General features: G+C 33.3%; 1 protein-coding gene across 2 annotated transcripts in view; it reads left to right on the top strand.

Annotated features, from left to right (window-relative positions):
* The window catches only part of SCN7A (sodium voltage-gated channel alpha subunit 7), a 95,144-nt gene that overhangs the window by 37,396 nt on the left and 36,024 nt on the right, over positions 1-21,724 (top strand). For both annotated transcript variants that reach the window (XM_037849980.1, XM_037849979.1), the window contains exons 10-16: positions 1,354-1,560; positions 7,671-7,767; positions 8,415-8,653; positions 9,789-9,962; positions 11,411-11,767; positions 17,127-17,564; positions 20,213-20,318. In XM_037849980.1, coding sequence (XP_037705908.1) covers positions 1,354-1,560; positions 7,671-7,767; positions 8,415-8,653; positions 9,789-9,962; positions 11,411-11,767; positions 17,127-17,564; positions 20,213-20,318 — 1,618 coding nt within the window. The remainder of the gene's footprint in view (positions 1-1,353; positions 1,561-7,670; positions 7,768-8,414; positions 8,654-9,788; positions 9,963-11,410; positions 11,768-17,126; positions 17,565-20,212; positions 20,319-21,724) is intronic.

Here is a 21,724-nt window from a genome sequence, read left to right as displayed (position 1 = left end):
TTGACTGGCATGGGAACACTCTGGTAGATTTAAGTTTCCAAAAAATATACTTCTATAGAAACTCAGATAGGGACCTAGGTATTTTGAGAATACTGTTGGTTAGGACTTGGCATACTGTGGGCATTTGGGCATTTGGAGCTTGCATAAGAGTAACCTCCAAGATAGCTTTTCAACTCTGTTTGAAATCTCTTAGCCACTGTAACCTTATTTTATTACCTTTATTTTCCCCCTTTTGGTCAAGAAGGCGTTTTCAATCCCTTGATTCCAGGACCAGGCTCATTCCTCAGAGTCATGTTCTACATCATCAGGGATATTCACTCCCCTGGAAGTAATGTCGCACCTTCAGGGGAGGATAATGAATTTATTTGCTGGTTTAGGCTTAGAGAGAGAAAGGCCACATCTGAGCAACAAAAGAGGTTCTCTGGAGGTGCTTCTTATGCATAATTACAGGAAGGTTTAGCCTCCCTTTTAAAGCCATAAGTTTCACAAGAGCATGCTTCAACATCAATTTTCTATAGATAACACTTATCTCTATCTATTAACTCAAATGGACTTTAAAAATTTATTCCAATTCATCTTCTTGACTTTTGTCTAGACTTTAATCAATAAGGACAAATGAATGGAAAATATTTTGGATTTGTGATATTCTACTTATAACCTTCCAATTTTAAATTTTCAGATATATTTTATATAATTATGAAATAAAAGCTAGTCTATGCTTGGTTTAAAAATCTAAAATTTTGTTTTTTCTATCCATAAATATAACTTACTATAATAGCTTCTTATAAATGAATTATATGACCTTTGTTCAAAGGTTCTTCACCAGAGCAGATATTTTGACAGGTATAGAAAGATTCCCACCCCTCCCCTTTGTATAGACCTCATTTTGCACCTCATTTTGATTTTTCCATAAAGTAACAATTAGAAGAAAGTAATCTCCAAACAATCTCTGACTTGATTAAAGTTCATAATTTAAAGAATCTATTTCAAAAGAAATAATCTTCCATAATCAAATTGTCCATCATTCTTTATTAAAAGGTGGTATTTTTTTTCTTTCAATTTGTTTTCTCTATTAATGAAGAGATAAAAGTCAAATGTGCATCCTGAATGAATATTAAAAAATTCTTCCCTTTGTTTTGAACTATACATTTTGTACTTTATGTATCTGTCCAGAGTTGAAGGGCTTTTCTTTCATTTCCTCAGGCAAAGCCACTACTAAACAGTCTTATGATTGCCTTCTACTCACGACTAAGTTACTTTCATAACAAAGTATCATTTATCATTTTAAAATAGAAGAATACAGAAAGACAAATAACATTTCCCTCTTTTGTCCTATTTTCCAAATCTCATTAGATCCTTTATGCTTCTGGGAAGATCTACATGATATTTTTTGTTGTGATAAGTTTTTGGTTTGCCTTTTATATGGCAAGTTTGTTCTTGGGCATAATTGCTATGGCCTATGAAGAAGAAAAGCACACAGCTGTTGAAAAAGCTAAGAAGGTTGAACCCAAATTTCAGCAAACTTCAGATGAACTTCAAGAAGGAAAAGCATCAGCTGAGGTATAATTATTTTTTAATGCTTCTTAGAATTACAGATCTAGAGGTATCTTCTCAGGGTCTTAGAGTATATTGCCTTCTGCTAGATGCTCGTGTGCATGGTACATGATCAGAAGATCAAGATGGATTTTGATAACAGTTGTCACTTCTGCTACAACATTCCTTCGCTAATGCACTTTGTTAAGAAGGACCCACATCTTTAAAGGTTTCTTAAATGTATACAATTTTTTCGTGTTCCAAAAATGTGAATCACAACTGCTAACAATGAAGTATTTTATTTTTAGAAATTGACTTCTCTAATGACATATAGTTTAGTAATCCAAACTTTCTTCAGACACAACATCAGCATTAACTTTGGAAAATTTCTGTATTCTATGTGAAAGTGAGAGTAACTTTCATAATTTAGTATATTATGAAATGCCAAAGGAATGGATAAAAATGCAAAGGGTTGAAATTATTAAATGAGAAGAAAAAATTCATTTTATTGGCTTTCTATATCCTTTAAGAGAAGGAACTGTGCATTTTGATGTACATGTGGAGAATTATTTTATCCATAGAATAATTAAATCCATGATTAGTAAAACCTAATAAGGTTTTAAGTCCTTGGTATTGTGCTTGAATGTATCTTCAAGATTTTTAGATTCATAGCTTAAACTTCAGTATATGAATCTAAAAGCTTTGAAAGAAGTAGCATTCAGGAAGTTGAGGAAAATCATCTTTAAACATCAAACTTGTGCTGCAAGTATGCTGTAAGGAAGAGCAGGTTGTAGGAAAGCAATAAGAAATAGCTTTCTTGCAATCACACACCTCTTCCTTGAACTTCGCTTGTACTCGTAGATGGAAAAAAGGTCCAGACTGAGGCAAAATACAAAGGATAGGAAGGAGCCATACTCCCAGACCCTCACACATAGACAAGAGGGGGAAAATTCAGGGGCCAGTACTCACTCTGGCACCAAGTTAGTGTGTAATAAGGCCAGCCAAGTGGGGAGGTTATACCAAAGGTCCCCCTGGATTATAAAGAGGGAAATGCTAACTCTCCTACATATGACCCTTTATTGAGACAGCAGCGATGGAGAGGCACTAGAAAAGTCATTCAAACAAAAAGTAGGGCCTGACCATGATGTCAGATCATACTGAATGATAAGTTACTGATATATATTTGTGTCCACAAAGTCTATAACGTGTATACCATTGAAACAAGAAACAATTAGAGACCGTATGAAGAAAACATTATTTAAAAGAGTATATTGAGTATAGCCATTATATCACCCATGAGTAATCTGATTACAAAACCAATTATAAAAGCTTTCTGTCTCTAGCAATAAGCCTGGGGTCCTTCACATTGAATGACTGGTGTCTAAACAGTACATTGAATGTGTAATTTGTTCTGAAACGGCATTTCAGAATTTCAAGGGCTTATGGTTACACTCAAATGCATCCAAGAGCACAACAATACTTCTATTATCCAAAGATAAGATGCTCTATTAACTCAGCTTATAAAGAACTTGGATTTTTCCCAATTTCCAAATATCGCTGTTCATTTATATGCTTCTGGATCACATAAAGCTTTTCTGATTTTTAATTAAAATCTTTCAGTTATAAAAGATTTCTTCTCCTGGAAGAACCCTAGAGCATTCCATAATGTAGGAGTTTTCTGGGAAATGAGGTTTAAAATAATGTTCACAAAAATTATTTTATTATTATTTATAAATAATAAAACACTGAAGAGAGAAAAATTTTTAATGGAACTTACTGAGAAAGCTCTAGATGACTGTTCTGGCTTAAGATCAATCAAATTCCAATTCCAGTGTTGGAATTATAAGAGGATTGCTTATATGTATTCTTTATATTATATTCTAAACATTGTAGTAAATAGTAGATCATATTGGCTAAAAACACAGATTTTTCAGTCAGATAAGTACAGATTTCAGTCCATTTTAGGCACTTATGAGATGTATTTGCTGAATCTATTAAGACAATCTTAAACTTCAGCTTTTTCCTCTGTAAAATATATATAATTCTTGTATCTTTTTCATAGGTTGTAAGATCCAAATGCAATAAATGTATGTGAGGTACTTAGCACACAGTGCCTAGAATATACTAAGAACTGGCAAAATGTTAACTAAGAACTACTGGAAAAGTAGTATAACATATCAAAATTATACACCAAATTAAAGATAGATTTACCCAAACTTTCACACTCAGCAGTCCATGATAACATATGACCTTCATTGAAAAATGTGTATGTCTCTGAATAAAATCACATTTTGGAAATTGTTTATTTAAAAACAAGATAACAATGTTAATATCATATTACATTTGTTGATTATTTACTATGTGCCAGACTCAAAGCTAAATGCTTTATATACATTATCACATTCACCCTTTGTGACAAGCCTTTGGAGATGTAGGAATTATCCAACATATCATATGAGAAAATAGATTTAGTCTCCAAACTAGCAAATGTAGAACTAACTGTATATTAAAACAGGTATGAGAAATTTTTGTAGTTGTATCTATCCTAGAGAAATTTAATTCACCTATTATAAAAATTATAAAAAGCCAATGTCTAATTATAAGTAATACAAGAAAGTACAACAATTCATAAGGAGAATACTCTATTAAAATAAAATGCTTAATTCTTTGACTATAAATTCCTTTTAGGGATAATGAACAACAACATCATCATCATCATCACCATCATCATCATCATCATCATAAATAATAGTACCATATAATATTTGAGTGACAGCTATGTGCTAGATATAGAATAAGTGTTTTCATGCTTGCTTGCATTTAATTGCATTTAAACCTCATTGAGGAATTCCAGTTCAAGATTTGATCTGTACTTACTGGTATCTGATTTCTCAACACTCAGGAAGAAAACCCATTGTTTACCACTTTACTTCATTGTTCTGGGTGGGGGGAGTTCAATGTTGAAACATTCCATCAAGTACACAGTTATTCCATCAATTACACAGTTTTCAGGTGGAAACTTCCCTGAATTGTCAGGATACTGGCAAAACCTCAGGTAAAGAATCAGATACCTACAATTGTATGAATATAATATTTTCAAAATGTCTTTCCCCATCTAAACTGACATAGATCATCAATTTAATTAATTAAAACAGTGTTGACAATCTACTATTTGCTAAATATTATGCTGAACACTGAAGATAAAACTTTTAAATAGACACAGATATAGTGTCTATTTTCATGAAGTTAATTGTCTTATGTATGATACACTATCAAATTACCATAAACACAAAGCTGTAATTAGCTCCAGGACAATTAGACTGGATGTGGTTCTTAATGATATGGAATAGGAAACACAAAGCACCAACCATGAAGTATTTTTGCTAAAATTTGAAGCTAAGTCTAATAAGCTTCAGGATCTAATTACCATTCTTAGACATGAAAGGAGAGAGAAGAATGGTTAAATTACACTAAAAGGACACAATCAGCCAAATTAGGAAGGTAGAAAATATAAATGATATAAATGATATAAATGATGCAGTATATTTTAAAATTGTGTCACGGGGAAAATAAAATTAATTTGCGAGATAATCAAATAGATATGCCAATGAAATGCAATTTGTAGGTCTTGTTTGTATTTCAATTAGAACAAATAAACCATAACAAGGTATTTTTCAGCCATGAAAGTAAATTGAGCATAGATATTGGATGATATCCGAGAATTGCTAATTGAGTAGGTTGTGACTATGAGTTTTTTTTTTGTAAAAGTTTTATCTGAAAATGGTGATGTCTGAAATTTGCTTTAAAATTTTTCATGAAAAAAAGTAGGGGTGAGGAGTAGATGAAACAAGAAGAGTATAATGTTGCTAATTGTTGAAGTTGGGTATTGGATACCTAGTGGTTGACTGGTTTATTGTCTTTTTTAAAAAACTGTGGTGAGTGTTATAAAGGAGAGGCATGGTGCTAAGAGACCGTATGATAGATTTCTCTGAATCAGCACAGGTTTTCTGAGGAACAGTTGAGCTGAGCTCTGAAGAATGAATCCATGCTAAATAGAGGAAGAGTGCAGGGTGAGTCCGAGGAACAGAAAGGCCGGGGTGGCTGTTGCATGGAGAGCAAATCTGACTCCAGGCTGAACCCTATTGGTATTCATAGCTTAATGCTAGAGATATGACTCCATTCTTCCTTATTTGTACCTCCCCTCCAGAGAATATCTTCCCCTCTAAGAAGGAGATTCTTATCCCCTTCTTCCAGACTAATTTAATGTTAGATTGTTTAAAATTCAAGCATTGGGCCCTTATTAAGACTTAAACTTCCACAAAGAAGTGTTGTTGAATCATAATACTCTCATTTTGGCATTGCAAAATAGCTATATCATTGGAAGATGACCATTTTGTGGACATTCATTCAATATTTATGAAAAGCTTGATTGAGATAAATATATTCAATAGAGATAAGTATCGGTAGGCCGATACATGGTAATTCATATAACATTTTGAAATATATCCAGGGTTCAAGCCAAATTCGTACAGAATTGAGCATTGGCCATGTAATCAACCTTATTGCCCACAATCTTCCACACACAAGTATCTTCACTGAATGGCTCTTTGCTGTGATTCCATCAAACACAGTCCCTATCAGAAACAGTCTAATGGGTAGTATTTTCTCTACATTAAGATTATAGTTGATGACTAATATGCACTACATCACAAAGTAGCATCTTTATGAAGGTAACCTTAAAATTCCCTGTCAAGTCTAAATAACAAAAAATTATACCTTTCCTGATTTTCGTCTCACAGAAATTTGGAATTGTATCAATTGTAACATATTCTATGTAATTTTATAGTCTACTATAATGTATTTCTGGAATAGGGAAGGTTTAAGTAAATAAACTAACCTCACATTCTGAGCTTTTTGCTTAATTTTTGGATTTAAAAAGATGTGAGGGGAAGGAGATCTGTAGACTTGTAGAACCTGTCATTTTCCTGATGGAACTCCATACCACTACAGTTGGTTTTAAACTCCTCAGGCTCCAGGGTTTATGAAATAAGAGGAGACTTGACTGATATTGAATGACATGAATCCACTAATTCTCTTGATTTCTATTCAGCCCCATCAGACAGATCACAGCAGAGCTTGCTGGAGTGTCGCAGGTATGGGTTATAGGTGAGGCTCAACCACTGATGCCCTCAGTGCCAGGACAGCCACAGTCCCTAAACCTGTTACCTCTATCCAACGTCTCACCTATTTACCACAAACTGGCTTCATATGAATATTATCATTCACTGTGTGTGCCAAATATAATTTTGGCAACCACTATATTATCCTCCCATTTTCAGTTTCTTAGAGTTTCAATTGAAACACAGACTTTACACATGGTCACTGGGAACATCTGTGGCTATACATGTGATAATTGTGAATATACAGAACTCATTTGCCTCAAAACATGTGAGTTTTGAGTGCCTTTTCAATACAATGATTCCCTTTAACCCTGTGTAACCAGATCAGTGAAACAGAGTGTCCCTTCAAACCTTTGCTGGAGAGACCTGGGAAACAGAAGTTTTTCCTTTATGGACCTACCTCTATTCTATACATCTAGTAGGATATATGCTCTAATTTAGGTGAACCTTTTAAATCCATTCCATTATTACCTGATATTCTTGCAGACTTATTTCATCATCACAGAAGCAAATCATTTTTATTTTACCACGTGAATTTACAGTTATAAAGTTAACATGTTCTCAAGGAAAAAAATTTAAAGTACTAGGAAAACACTCTGTTGTCATTCAGTAGCAAGTTTGCCATCTGATATACTTCATAATAATCCTTGACCATCCATTGTATTCTTTGTCAAATATAGATAATACCACTAACATTCCCAGCCTTTACTCATTTTATTGTTGACTTTATAGTATAAGATGATTTTGTTGACTTGTGAGTTATGCACATTCATTTTCCAAATAATTTTAAATAGGTCTAATACAGCCTATGGTATAAAGGGTGGCAGATCATGGAACCCAGAATAGGACCTCTAGGTAAAAATCACCATTTTAACAGGTTATATACCTTCTTACAGTTACAATGTTTGTTTTACAAAGGGCAGAAACCACTATTAGATTTGTCACATTTCTTTTCAGACCAAGACCACACAAATAGAAATGAAGAAAAGACAATCAATTTCTATGAGCACCTGTGTGGATGTGTCGGATGATGCTACTCTCAGACATAAAGCAGGTAAAGTAAAAAATATTTAGACACTATAGAAAGTATGAACATAAATAGGATTCATTTTTAAAGAAATTCTGAAATTTCTTCAGAATTTTAGATGATGATAACCAAAATTTAAGGAATAACATGAAAATATTATGATGAACAATACATAAGTGTTAGAAATATTGAGAAGGCTCACCAAATATGGCCAAGAAATTTCCTTTGTAAACATTAAAAACAATATAGAAGTATTAATTTGTTACTCCAGATAGAGGTTGGAATATATGACATCATTTTTAACTATAACAAGCAAATCTTTATCATAGAAATTATTGAAAAGCATTATTATTTTAAATTTATAAATCAAGAAATTATAAATTATCATATTCTCAACTATATTGTGTATTTATTTTCTTGAGAGAGACTCCTTTGGTTTGCTTCCAATCCGCAGTTTGTCTCATTTTTACTTTGTGACTCAGCAAGCATGAACTAAATAGAGGAAATTTATTCGGCTATGTTTTTATTAGTATAGTGTTTTTCAATTTGCTACGACTCAATCAGAAGTCTAGTTTCAAAGCTGCCTTTGCATTTGAAGGTCAAATACTTTCTATTAGTTAAGAACTAAAGTAAACAATTTGCTGTCATGTTACTTTTCCATTCTTTCCTTTCAGAACTTAAAGAATCAAAGAAGAAATGTCCATTGTGCTGGTATAGATTTGCTAAAACTTTCTTGATCTGGAATTGTTCTCCCTGTTGGTTAAAATTTAAAGAATTTGTCCGTATTATTATAATGGACCCATTTGTTGATCTTTTCATGGCCATATGTGTAATATTAAGCATAATACTTTTGGCCTTGGAACATTATCCAATGAGTGAAGAAGTCAGCCATTTTCTTGGCATTGGAAGCCTGGTAAGATTCTCACTTATTTCATTTGCAATTTTAACTTTAGTTATTATTATCCCTATTATTTTATTGTATAATTCCAACATTTTGCAAATGCATTATATTTATACTGGATGAGGTATTGTGTTCATACTTCTCCCTGGGTCCATTGTAAATGTTCTTATCATTGAATCGTTTTATAGCTGGAGTTGAAAATTCTGCTGTTTAAGTTTGGGGTGCTCACTAGCTGCTTGGCAGTCAGGTTAGATGTAAATTATTTCTTGCCCCCTCCTTTGCCAAGTATACATCATCTTGATACCACAGCCCCATAGATCAGGGTGGGATAGAGGTGACATAACAGGCACATTTTATTCACTGATACCTGACTACAACAGCATCTGGCCCTGTCTCCTCTAAGCTCCTGTTTGTGCCTTAGATTAGGGCTTATCATTTTGACAAGGTATTTTTGAGATTAACCTTTACTTTTTTTCATATACGGTGCAAAAGACAAAACGTTTCTGTGAGTTTAAAGGCAAGCCACATTCAAGCAAATGTTTACAGTTTAAATTTCTTTGATTTTATTGTTGTTTCATGACTTGATACTAATACAAACAAACTGCTGTCAGTTTTGAATTATACATTTACCTGATACCAAAACAATAATTTAGTTATTCCTGACATTACACTTTACAAAAGACAGTTTCCATAGGTTTACTCCTTTTTTTTCTGGATTGTATATGTACCTTTTTTATTCTCTCACAGTTTCAAAAAATAAATAACAACATGTACTCCATATCTCAAAAGGAACTATTCAAAATGCAAAGATTTTTCACTCTCAAATATTATTTTGTTTTCTTCCTAGGTGGTTTTTATTAACATAAAGATTTTGTACATAGTGTTTCATTTTTACCCACAAATATTCTTTTGTTTTCTTCCAGGATGGCTTTAATAAAATAACTTAAAATCCTGTAGATAGCATTTAACATTAGATTGTAAAATAAAATGTATGAATCTTTTCCGTAATACAGTTTCCAAAAATAATCAGATCTTGGCAAAGGAGCAGTAAAGAGTGCATCAATGAAGATTGACTGTTTCTCTGTAAGAGGGCTGTGATAGAGCTATTGAGATCATATTTTCACGCATGTGTTTTGTTTTCATTTAGGTTATTATTGGAATTTTCACAGCAGAAATGATTTTAAAAATAATTGCCATGCATCCGTATGGGTATTTCAAAGTAGGTTGGAACATTTTTGATAGCCTAATCGTGTTCCTTGGTTTAACAGACCTTTTTCTAGCAAATATTGAGGGGTTGGCTGTTTTTCAATCATACAAACTGGTAAGTAGAATCCCAGTCCTGCTTTTCATTTTATGAAAAATTTGTCTCACTATCTTCAGACATAGAGTGTGAATAATAGTAATTCCGAACCCACAGGACATTGGGAGGATTAAATGAATTAAATCACATAGAAAGAGCTTAGAAAGTGGTGCAGAAAAAGTAAGCAACCTCTATTGTTATTTGGCCAATGAATTAAAGGAAATTTGGCCATATATGTAGGAAATTCAAGATGTAATTCTAGGAAGCAGTGTCAGGGTTACAGGACAAGTTTTGGGAAGCAGGAAAATGAAGAGTCCCAGAAGCTGAAGGCCAGTATGTCAGTAGGAAACTGGAATCAGGTATTTCTAAGTGTTGGGTAGGAAACTTTATAAAGGAAGACCATTCGGGCCAGTGCAATGTAAATCATCATGAAACTAATTAGGTGAGAATCAGTTTATATCTGTAATGAGAGCAAGTGGTGAGGAACAGAAAACCAAACAAATAAATAATGTTATTAGAATGGCATTTATGGAAAAGTTAAGCATTTGATAGGTGATATATGGCCACATCCTGGTTACAAGTTGAAGAAATAAAGCAGGGATCAAGAACAATTAAGTAGATTTATCTTGCCCAAATGATTACCTCCTAGGCGGAGGCTTCTTCAGAGCCCTGTCTTGTGTCCTCATCCATAAACTTTTCTGAGTAAAAGAAATATGTACAAGATGTAGGCATCAAATTTATGGAAACTGGAAAATGCAGAAATTATGATAAATAACTGTATCAAATACCAGAAAGTCTAGTAATGGACTGATGATTATGTTTTACATGAATAAATATAAAGTCCAACTCTTGAGTCCAGAAGGCCAACTAACTACATATTAGAAAAGAGTTGGGGGAGTGAGCGAGGTGTTGCATATGTGAAAGTGATGTGTGAATTTTAGATGACTGTAGACTCAGTGTGATAAAATGGCCAAAAATGTTAAGATAATTTTGTGCTATGTAAATAGAAATTAATTAGTGCAAAGAAGGGGAGTATTCAGACTATACCTGGAATGTTGTGGTTGGTCTTTAATATGATTCTTTGGAACAGAAATATACAATAGCTCCCTCAAAAGAATTCAATGGAATTCAAATGGAACCGAATTTTCAGTATCATCTAGCTATGAAATGAGGAAAAATAGTCAACTGATTATGGAGAAAAAAAGAATGGATAGTTGCCCTACCAGATATCAAAGTAACTAGTACATTATTAGAATGGGGATCAACAAGTAGATAACTAGAAGATATTGGAGATTAATCCAGTATACAAAGTTACAGAATATTTAAAATGTATTTCGAATTGCCCATTAAATGACTATATATGTTTGTGTATAATGCTGATAAAATTTTAAATATACATCATAATAAACACTAACCATGTTTTTGTTGTTTGTTTCTTGTTCTTTTTGTTTTGTACACCATCCTATTAGTTGTGGATTTTCAAATTGGGTAAATATTGGCCAACTTTTAGGATTCTGATGCTGACTCTGAATAACTCATTAATGGCCCTGAAAAATTTGGTCTTGCTGCTGTTCACGTTCGTCTTCTTTTCTACTGTTCTTGGCCTGAAGCTATTTGGTTTAAGTTACAAAGAAAACGTCTGCCAAATAAGTCAAGACTGTCAGCTCTCACACTGGCATATGCATGACTTCTTCCACTCCTACCTGACTGTGTTCCGAATTCTTTGTGGAGAGTGGATAGAGACCTTATGGGACTGCATGGAGGTGGCAAGTCGTTTCAGTTGTATTCCTTTTTACATGATGGTCATTTTAATAGGAAACTTATTGGTAAGTAATCATTGGCTTTCCATTTGCAATGAAAAAAAAATGGTCTATCTGGTCTTTTCATGATGTGGATTGATAGGATCCAATGGTCTATTCTTGTGCTATCCAATACACACACAATTTCTGTGCTATCCACATGAGTCTACTGAACATTTAAAATACGGCTTTTCCAAATTGAGATATGCTGTAAGCATAAAATACACACTGGACATGGAGTCTTACTACCTCAGAAAAGAATGGAAATTATTTCATAAACAATTTTTATGTTGAATGCAGTTTGAAATGATAATATTTTGGTTACATTTGCTTAAATAAAATGCATTAATAAAATTAATTTCACCTGATTTGTTTTTTTAATGTGACTATTGGAAAATTGAAAATTACATATTTGGCTTGCATCATATTTCTATTAGATAGCACTGGTTTGAACCTTGCTACTTAAAGTAGAATTGGAGCCACTTTGAATCTCATTGGAACTACAGACTCTCAGACCCCATCCCAGTCCATGGAAGCAGAATCTGCATTTCAACAATACTCCAGTTTATTTGTATGCACATTAAATTTAAGAAGCACTTAAATGTAACTCTGGTTGCCAAACTCAGTTGCACGTCAGAATTATTTGGGGGATTAAAAAATATACCTTGGACTCATTCTTAGACATTCTGATTGTATTGGTATGTGGAGAAGGCTTGGACATCATGGGTTTATTTGGTTTAATACTCAATCAATTCAATTGTGCAGCAAAGTTTGAAAACCACTTGGTCTATAAAAATGTTGTACATTAACTAGGAAGGAAAGTTTATACTCTAAAATTTTCTAATAATTGAAATGGTATTATATGAATTAAGTAGCTTTCACTTCTGAGCAAAAGGTATAGTTTAGAAGAGAAAATTGTTCTTACAGGAAAAAAAAGACTCAATATTTGCTTTTGACTCATAAGTTATAGAAACCAAGTAAATGTCCCAAAAGACTGAAAGAAAAAAAAGACCAGTTAGACTCAATTTTATCTGTGCCCTTCCTCATTGCTTCTGTTTCACCCAGGCCTACATCTGCCATATACTTATCTCATCAGCACTGCATTTAATTGTTGTTGTACTTGTTTATCTTCTTTATCAAACTGTAAGCTCCATGAGGGAAGAAACTGTGATTCTTGTCTATCATCAAATCCTAAAACAGTAAAAACACGTAAAAATACTTTAATAAATGTGTATCAAATTAATGTTAAAAAATGCATCTCTGCCTTTGGAGCCATTAGATTTCTTCCAATTCCCAGAGACTTAAAACCTTGTTCTAACTGGCTGAAACAAAAATGGGAATATATCAGAAGCAGGTCCCTCTTCAGTTGTGGTGTGACATAGAGGTTCGCATGGAGTCATTAGAGCCAAGTCTTAGAATATCTCAGTTCTGCATTCTGTGTGCTCCTGGTTGGCTGGTTTTCTTCTGTGGTATTGAGGGCTGCTGCAGTCTAAATTCTCGGCATCTTCATATCGCATCAAGTCTAATAGAAAAGAGAATTTCTTTCCTAGAAGCTGCAGCAAAATTCCATTACCTCATTAGTTCTAATTGAGTTGCAAGTCCATTTCTGCACAGATCTCTATTGGCCAGGTTATGGAATACATTGATTATGTTAAGTCACTCACCCTTGGGGCTGGATCTGGAGTCAAACCAAATCAAAGCATAAGACAAATAATGGTGGAAAGGTGATTTTCCAAATAAAATGCAAGTTTCTATTCCCAGAAAGAATAGCATGGTTGAGGGAAAAAAACATACCTTCCCAACATAACTGCCTCAGTATTTCTGTTTCTTTGCTTTTGCACTCCACTCTATTTCTCATTTTTCTTATTCCAACTGATCAAAAACTTCAAGTCAATGAAAACTCTAAGTCAAAGAGGAGAAGTTATTTCAGGATAGAAAGGAGTTATATGACTCTCCATTTCCAATTGTTTGCCCATCATATTGCTGGGCTCACTAAGTCCTTTCAGCTTCATTCCTCTCAACAGACATCCAGCTCCAGGGCACCATGATAATAACCCGGAAATAAGTATAAGAAAAAGAAATACAAGGAAAGAATTTGTGAGGTTGTAGATCATTTATCCTCTATATTTCCAACTCACATTGGTGTAATGGAAGTTATTCTGCATATTTTAAATATACCTGACAATAAAATTCCAACAGTGATTCTGAATCTTAAATGGAAACCTTGAAAACAAAAAAATCATGCACAAGCACATGAATTTTAAAGTAGCTTTTAAACAATTCTATGCCATCTTGAGTTGTAGTAAAAGTACAGAGTTCAGATCCAAGCAAACTGGGTTCAAATTCCAGCACTATCAATTACTAATTAGGTTAAGTTGTGCATATTACATAACCTCTTTCTATCTGACTATATTTATTTTGGAATGAGGATAACAATAACAAATATACATGCCTGACAGGGTTATTATAATTTAAATAAAATCATCTAGTAATCTATAAATGCTTCATAAATGTTTGTTTTCAATTCTTTATTCTCTAGAAAATTATAACTTCACATCTACACATTTTTGTTTATTATTTACTATTATTTAGAAGTTTCAGTTACATAAACCTTATAGAGGCTATTTCCTTCCTGGCATTTACTTGCCAGTTAGGTAATTTCCACCAAGACAGTTGTGGCATCTGGTTATGGTCAAATATACCAAACAACAAGGAGTAGACACATGCAAAGAAAAGGAACATAAAATTTAATACAAAATCTACTTTATTTTTAAAACAAAAATTGCTCATAAATATCTATGTTAACTCATATATATGTATATATTCACAAATTTGATGTTAAGAAATAATAATGACAGTATTAAAATAGAAGCATCTTAATAGAAGTTAAATTCCTTGATTAATAGCCAAAAATGCAATTACTTCAGTAAAGCTTGAATTTTCTTTCTCTTCCATACTGCTTTATTTGATATGAGCTGCTCAATTCTCAACCAATAAGTAGATATCTTAGAAGGGAGAGAGAATCTCATGGGATACTTTTAAATGTTTTCTTTTACATACATTATTTCACTTTTTTTCTCCTGATCAAAAAAAGCAATAAAGATGTGTTTTAAATCTGGGGTTATAACACTGGAAGAAAATTACTCTAAGTTTGTATATTATAATTACTCTATTTCCCCTTCTTTATTGCTTAAATTAGTAGAGGTAATCCATCCACTATAGCATTGCCCATTTACAGACTGTTTTTCCTTTTTAATCCTCTAAGAGACCAGGTACTTTTAAATTTAGAGCACACTTGAACAAAGCAGGACCGTTTTCATAAAGTTTGTTCCTTCTGTCACAAGTCTACAACATTTTAAACTTTTGAGACTAACTTCGTTTTCAGCATTTTAACATTCTTACTATATATGTATATGTAGTGTAAGATATAAGAAATCTTAGACTGTAAACTCATAAAATGTAATTAGTATAGCATAATTTTTCCTTGTCCAAATCTTGGTACAAGTCTATTCTTTCATTCGTTCTATAATGTATTAATATTTGTGACAAATATTTGTCACCTACTTCATGCCCAGCACTATGCTGGTTTTCTAATCAAGAGAAACATGGTTCCTACTCATATGAAATTTACAGTCATGAAACTCTTCCCTAACACCTTTCCTTATGTTGTACTCTGCCTAATTCTTACCCAACCAAAGAATGGAAAAGAAACAACCAACCACCCTAAATTGTGCTTAGTCTTGCCCTCTTACATCAGGAATCTGTCATCCTTTGGGAATTAATAGAGATGCGAATAGTGTGGCTCCTGTAAGAATTTGCTAATATAGGCCATAAGCTCCAGCCCATATTATCTGTAAGCAAACCTCATTGCCAAATGAGACATTACTGGGAGAATGGTTGTACTAATATTTGGAGATACTGACCTTCGATCTTCTTTTTCTTCTCCTTGAGATTATGTTATTGTAGGTTATAGAAGGTATCTGTCAGTTATTCACATGTAAGAAATTTCCCAATCTTTGCCTTCTTATACCTTATATTTTATTGCTACTTAAAACTACTGTTAAGATTAATATTATCAATTTGATGACTGTTGTATGTAATAATATTTAAATAATATTTATAGTGTTTGATATGAGTCCTATCTTTAACTTTCTCTATTCCTAAGAGATATGGAGACCTAGGTATGGAGAAGAACAAGCAATCCATTAGGATTAAACATTATTTTATGTGAAGCTTTTATTATATCAGGTGTGTATGTACATAAAAAAGAGAATATTGACCAGAGAATTTGAGAGCTTCATCTCTTCACACAGATTCAAAGTTTGTAAAGATGTTTTAACATATGAGTGTTTGGAGATCTTCATCTGCTTAATTATTTTATATTTTGTGCATATAGTCAATATAATTACTTTTAAACAAAGTTCCCAATATGTGAAGAAATCAGAAACAAAGGCAGGAAAAATGTTACATATGTTTGTATACATATTCTTAAACATAACACGTCATGTGAACTTTTCTCTTTAAAAATAATATGTAAAACATAAAGTAGATGAAGTCTTCAAAAGGTCAGACTCTAAAGTGGGAGGAAAGTTGCCAGAATAGGCAAAATGCCCAAATTATTACTTTGTCTAAGAGAGAAATAGATATGAATCAGCATCTCCTGAATACAAAAAATACAATCTATACCCTAAAATTACAAACAAGATTAAAATCCAACTTTCTGGAAATTGAACATGCCTTAATTATATTTCTCAGTGATAGTAATAGTCAAAATTTAGTATATTCTTGGGCTCAAAATGGCTTACAAGTATTAGGAATAATTCTTCCATCACTCCCCTCATTTTTGTTTGACCAGTTTTTCACAATAGAAAACCAAATAACCAACCATAACACCTGTGCTTTTATGTCTCAGGCACCATGGATAACTCTCTCCTTATGTCATTCCTTATGGGTTTGCAAAATTATAGCATCTCTTCCTTAGATAAGGCTGAGTGAAGTCAGCACCCCACTCCCAGAGTAGAAATTCATTTTCTCACCTTTGCATGAGAAAATAGTGAAAGAAAACAGTGAAAGAAAACAAGCTTTGGAATAAGACAAACTTGATTCCAAACTTGTGTGACCTTTGACATTTGGCATCTGTAAGCCTTGTCTTTTTCATCTATAGAATAGGAACAGATCAAATTTGATAGAATGATGTGAGCACAAGATGAGGTCTGGCTAGGCAACCCACCAGCACAGGATCTGTAAATGCTACTGGAGTTTGTTATAAAGTCTCTATGATTAGTTTTCAAACCTCAGGTTAACTTGGTTTTAGGAAATTTTGTATTGTATAAAGGAAAACAAACAAAAAGAGATAAATTTAACTTCCTTTCATGTCCTCATTTAGATACTTTACCTGTTTCTGGCTTTGGTGGTCTCGTTTAGTTCATATGAGGCTGCAACAACTGAAGAGCATGATGAAGCAAAAAATCTCCAGCTTGCAATAAGAAGGATCAACAAAGGAATACACTATGTGTTTTCAAAAATGCTATGCAAACAACAAAATGTTCCAAAGGGGACAAAGAACAATGTAAATGATACATATATTAAAGACCATATTTCTGACCATACTCTTTCTGAATTGAGCAACACCCAAGTTTTCCTCAATGATAAGGAGAAAAGCAGTGGCACGGAGAAAAACGCAATGACTGAGAATGAGAGCCAATCACTGATTCCCAGTCCTAGTGTCTCAGAAACAGTCCCAATTGCTTCAGGAGAATCTGATATAGAAAATCTGGATAATAAGGAGATTCAAAGCAAGTCAGGTGATGGAAGCAGCAAAGAGGTAAAATGTTTTAATATCCTGATCACTTAGTCTTGGTTTATGGCATCAGTGATAAGTGAATCAGTATAGAAGTTCCAGTTAGATTACCCATTTAATCCTCACTCTGCTGGAGCTTCAGTTTCCTCATCTGTAAATGAAGATAAAAATAGTACCTACCTCTTGAGTGGGTGTGAAGATTAAGTCAAATAGTTCAATAACTGCATAGAAAAATGCCCAGTATACAGTAAGCATTTAGTAAATATTAGGTGATACAATTATTATTATTACATAAATTAATAAGCAGGAAGTATGATGTGACAAAAAGTACAGTAAGTTTTCCACATTCACTGTGTATGATTGGAAAAATCACTATAAACTTCTCTGGACTTTATCATCTTTAAAGTATAAGGTTGGTCTAGAAGACTGCCAAGATTCTTTCTTGCTAAAATTTTAAAACTCCAGTCAGTTCGTTTCTGTAACATATAACATATATAGTTGATTTGGACTAAAAGAATAAAGAAAAGCCACTGGTTTGACCTGTGTACAGTTTGCAGCTTTATAAACCCCTGGCAAAAAAAAAAAGTAGGTTCACATTCAAAGAAGGGTAGATGTTGTAGTCCCTTAGTTTCTAAAAAGCACGGCCTACTGGAGATGGTCTTATGGTTTCCATCACGAGCAGCATAATGTCTTAGAAAGAGGTATAATTTAACAGAAAGCTACAATCTATAGAGATCAGATATGCCCTGTGGCCTCCTTTCATTGGAACTTGCAGGTAAATCATTTCAGATCACTCCCAAGCACTGGAGAGGCTCAGGGAACATCTTTCCTGGCTGCAAGGTCTCACACCATCTTGTCTCCCAGGCCTCTTCTGGCCTGGCTGGTGCCCACTCTGGATTAGCAGCTCAAATCTGCCTTCTAGCAGTAGTTGAGTTTCAGTTATTCAAAGTCCTCCCAGCTCCTGCTGTGAGAATTTTAGTTTTAGCTAGAGAAGCATTTTTACTCCTTCGTATGCCCACAATTGTCAAATACATTTTCCTTTAATCAATACCATTACTAGAAAACAAGGGGAAAATATTCTTATCCAGCACATATCTGTATCTTCACTTAAGAGTTTGACTACTATCTATTTCTGGGTAAAATTGCTATTTATCACAGCACATAATGTTATGATGTTCAGGAAAGCTGTTTGACAATCTGATTAGAAAGTTTGGGATATGAGAATATACAGGAAATAGAAAACTTAATATAACTGTAAATGTTGAGACTTCAGAAGTTGTCATTTATCTGCATAATTATCAGGTGTTTTAGATTGGTTATCTACTCACAGATTTATTCATTTATTTACACCTCTAGTTTTGCATTTCATTTAATTAGTCAAGTGCTTTCTGGATTATGTATTCTGTAAATCTCTAGGATGTTGATTCCAAAAAGTCAAAGATAAACCATAAAAATCACATGAATACAATAGTCCAGAGATACACACCCTTATTTCTTTGGTATCCAAACATTATGTAATGTTCATTTACTCATTTTCTACACCCAAAGCAATGCATTTCCACAGCCTTTATTTCATCAGAAATAAACAAAATATAAACAGCCTAGATATAATTAAAATATCTCTTTATATAAGAGTAATATTCTACTGTATATTTTTTTATTGAGTACCATAATGCCTTACTGACAGTTCACCATGTAAAGCTAAAGCAAAGTTCTTAATTATATTTCCTTGACACATTGTCCATTAGAGCAAGAGATAGATATATTTCTATTTTTCCTTTTTATTTACTCTACCTAGATCTTTCATTAATCCTTAAGAAATAAGACTGGCATTCTACCAAATTTTTTAATAGACATATCTTAACTTTTTAATTATAAATTATTAATTATATACTATTAACTTTAGATGTTGGTGATTACAAATGTTGACATGTAGTATATTCATTTTAAATAAAGCATTCTGAGAGAATCATTACAAGGAAAACAAAGTGTGTCATTTGCATTATTATCACATGTACAAAGCAGTGATCAGCTTGTCCTTGCCAGTCTTGAACTTCAATAAAGAGCAGAGTGGAAAGAAGGGAGAGGGAGTCAATCTCTGTAATCATCCCCTTCCATAGCACTCACACCACTTTCCCAGCTCTATCCTTGGCCCTATTCCTTGTGCCATTCCCTCATTTCACTTCAGGATAACCTCATATCAGTTCCATCCTATGATGACCTATAAAAAAAAGTCTGGTGGATTTTAGAATAGAAACTAAGTGCACCATTGTCTACCCATCTTTTACATTAAGGAGTGATTTATTTTTATGCTGCTTCATCTAAAGTGAAATGGCATAAATGAGAACCTTGTGAATAACTTCAAGGAAGCTTTGGAGCCCAAATCTTTTCATAAATTGGAGGTAGCATATATGTCTTTTAGTGTGACAACGTTAATAACTGAATATTAATTTTAATCTAAAAATATTTTAAGTTATTTTAAAATAATTTTTAAAACTTCAGCTCACACCAATATATGTGCATTTTAATGTCAATTATGAGATTATCCTAATCTTTTAAGGCTAATCATTTTTTCTGCATATCAGTTTTCTTCTGAAATTGAAATAAACTTTAATTACAATGAGTAAATGAAACTTTCATTGCACATTTTTTGATGAGACTTTGCTTTTTAGAAAGTAAAACAATCCAGTTCATCAGAATGCAGTACAGTTGATATTGCAATCTCTGAAGAAGAAGAAATGGTCCATGAACATGAAAAGCCAAAGCATCTTAAGAATGGTAAGAGAAAAAGTTCCTGAATTTTTCTTAATCTAAATAACACTATTGGATATTTTTAAAATTATTTTTTAATTTTAAAGAGTTAGTTAACTTGGCTAAGGGATATATACTCCATCCATCTCCATTTTTTCATTTTTTCCCCATATGCTAATCACTCTCTTCCCAAACCCCAAACCCCAGATTTTCCTTATGTTACCCCTTTGGACCAGAAAGTGGAGTTCAACCCCATATACATATATCCTACCTGCAAAGTGCTCTATAATCCAAGTTAGCTCCTTCAATAGGCTTAATCAGAATTTTCATTCTCATGCCACCTATGAAATGGGATCAAAGAAACTTACTTGATATCATGCCTGTTCACCTCTCATAAGTATTTGTGTTTTTTTTAATTTTATTTTGAAATAAATTCAAAGTTGTAGGAACAGTTGCAAAAACAATACAAACCCCATACACAGAACTCCAGCATACCCTGACCCCCCTCCCCCAATACCCCGATCCACCAACTTGAACATGCTGTCACACCACCATTTCTTTCTTTCCCTCCCTCCCTCCCTCCCTCCCTATCTATCATCCATCATCTATTGCTCTGTCTTCTGAACATATGAGAGCAAGCTGCACACATTCTTGAACAAACACTATAATTCACATATACAATTCCCATGAACAAGAACATTCTTTTATGCAATCCCATTAAGTGCAGCTAAGAAGTTCAAGAAATCCAACACTGATACAGACCTTACATTCTGTATTTCCTTTTTCTTTTTTTTCTTCTTATGTCCCAATGTCCCAACTGTGTCCCTTTGAGCCTCCTGTCCTCCATCCTCAGATCCCACCCAGGATCATCCTTGGCATTCAATTATCATCTGTTTAGACTTTTTTTTTTCCCAATTGTGGAATCATATATACAACCTAAATCTTCCCATTCCAGCCCCTCCCTAACATTCCATTAGTGGGATTAATCACACTTAGAACGTTGTAATGCTATCACCTTCCCACCATCCATTACTAGAAATTTCCCTTCACCTCAAACAGCAACCCTACACTCATTTCTTAACTCCCCATTGCTCCTTCCCCCACTTTCATAACCCATACTCTACTTTTCATCTCTATGGTCATATTCTCTGATAATTTCATTGTGTTTACTGTGGGGCTTAAATTTAACCTCTTAAATCCATAACAATCTTGTTTTTCTTTGATACCAACTTAACTGCAATAGGACACGTAAACTATGTTCCTATACTCCTGCATTCTCCCACCTTTATATAGTTCTTGTCAAAAATTATATATTTTACATTGAGTCCAAAACCACTGATTTATCATTAGAGTTTATGTATTTTATATCCTGTAGGAGGTAAATAGTGAAGTTACAAATCAAAAATTATTGACTTCTATTTGTATTCCATTAT

The sequence above is a fragment of the Choloepus didactylus genome, chromosome 9 (assembly GCF_015220235.1).
Source record: "Choloepus didactylus isolate mChoDid1 chromosome 9, mChoDid1.pri, whole genome shotgun sequence".
NCBI classification, from domain to species: Eukaryota; Metazoa; Chordata; class Mammalia; order Pilosa; family Megalonychidae; genus Choloepus; species Choloepus didactylus.
The sequence above is the reverse complement of the archived record's forward strand: the minus strand, read 5'-3'. Positions and strand labels throughout refer to the sequence as shown.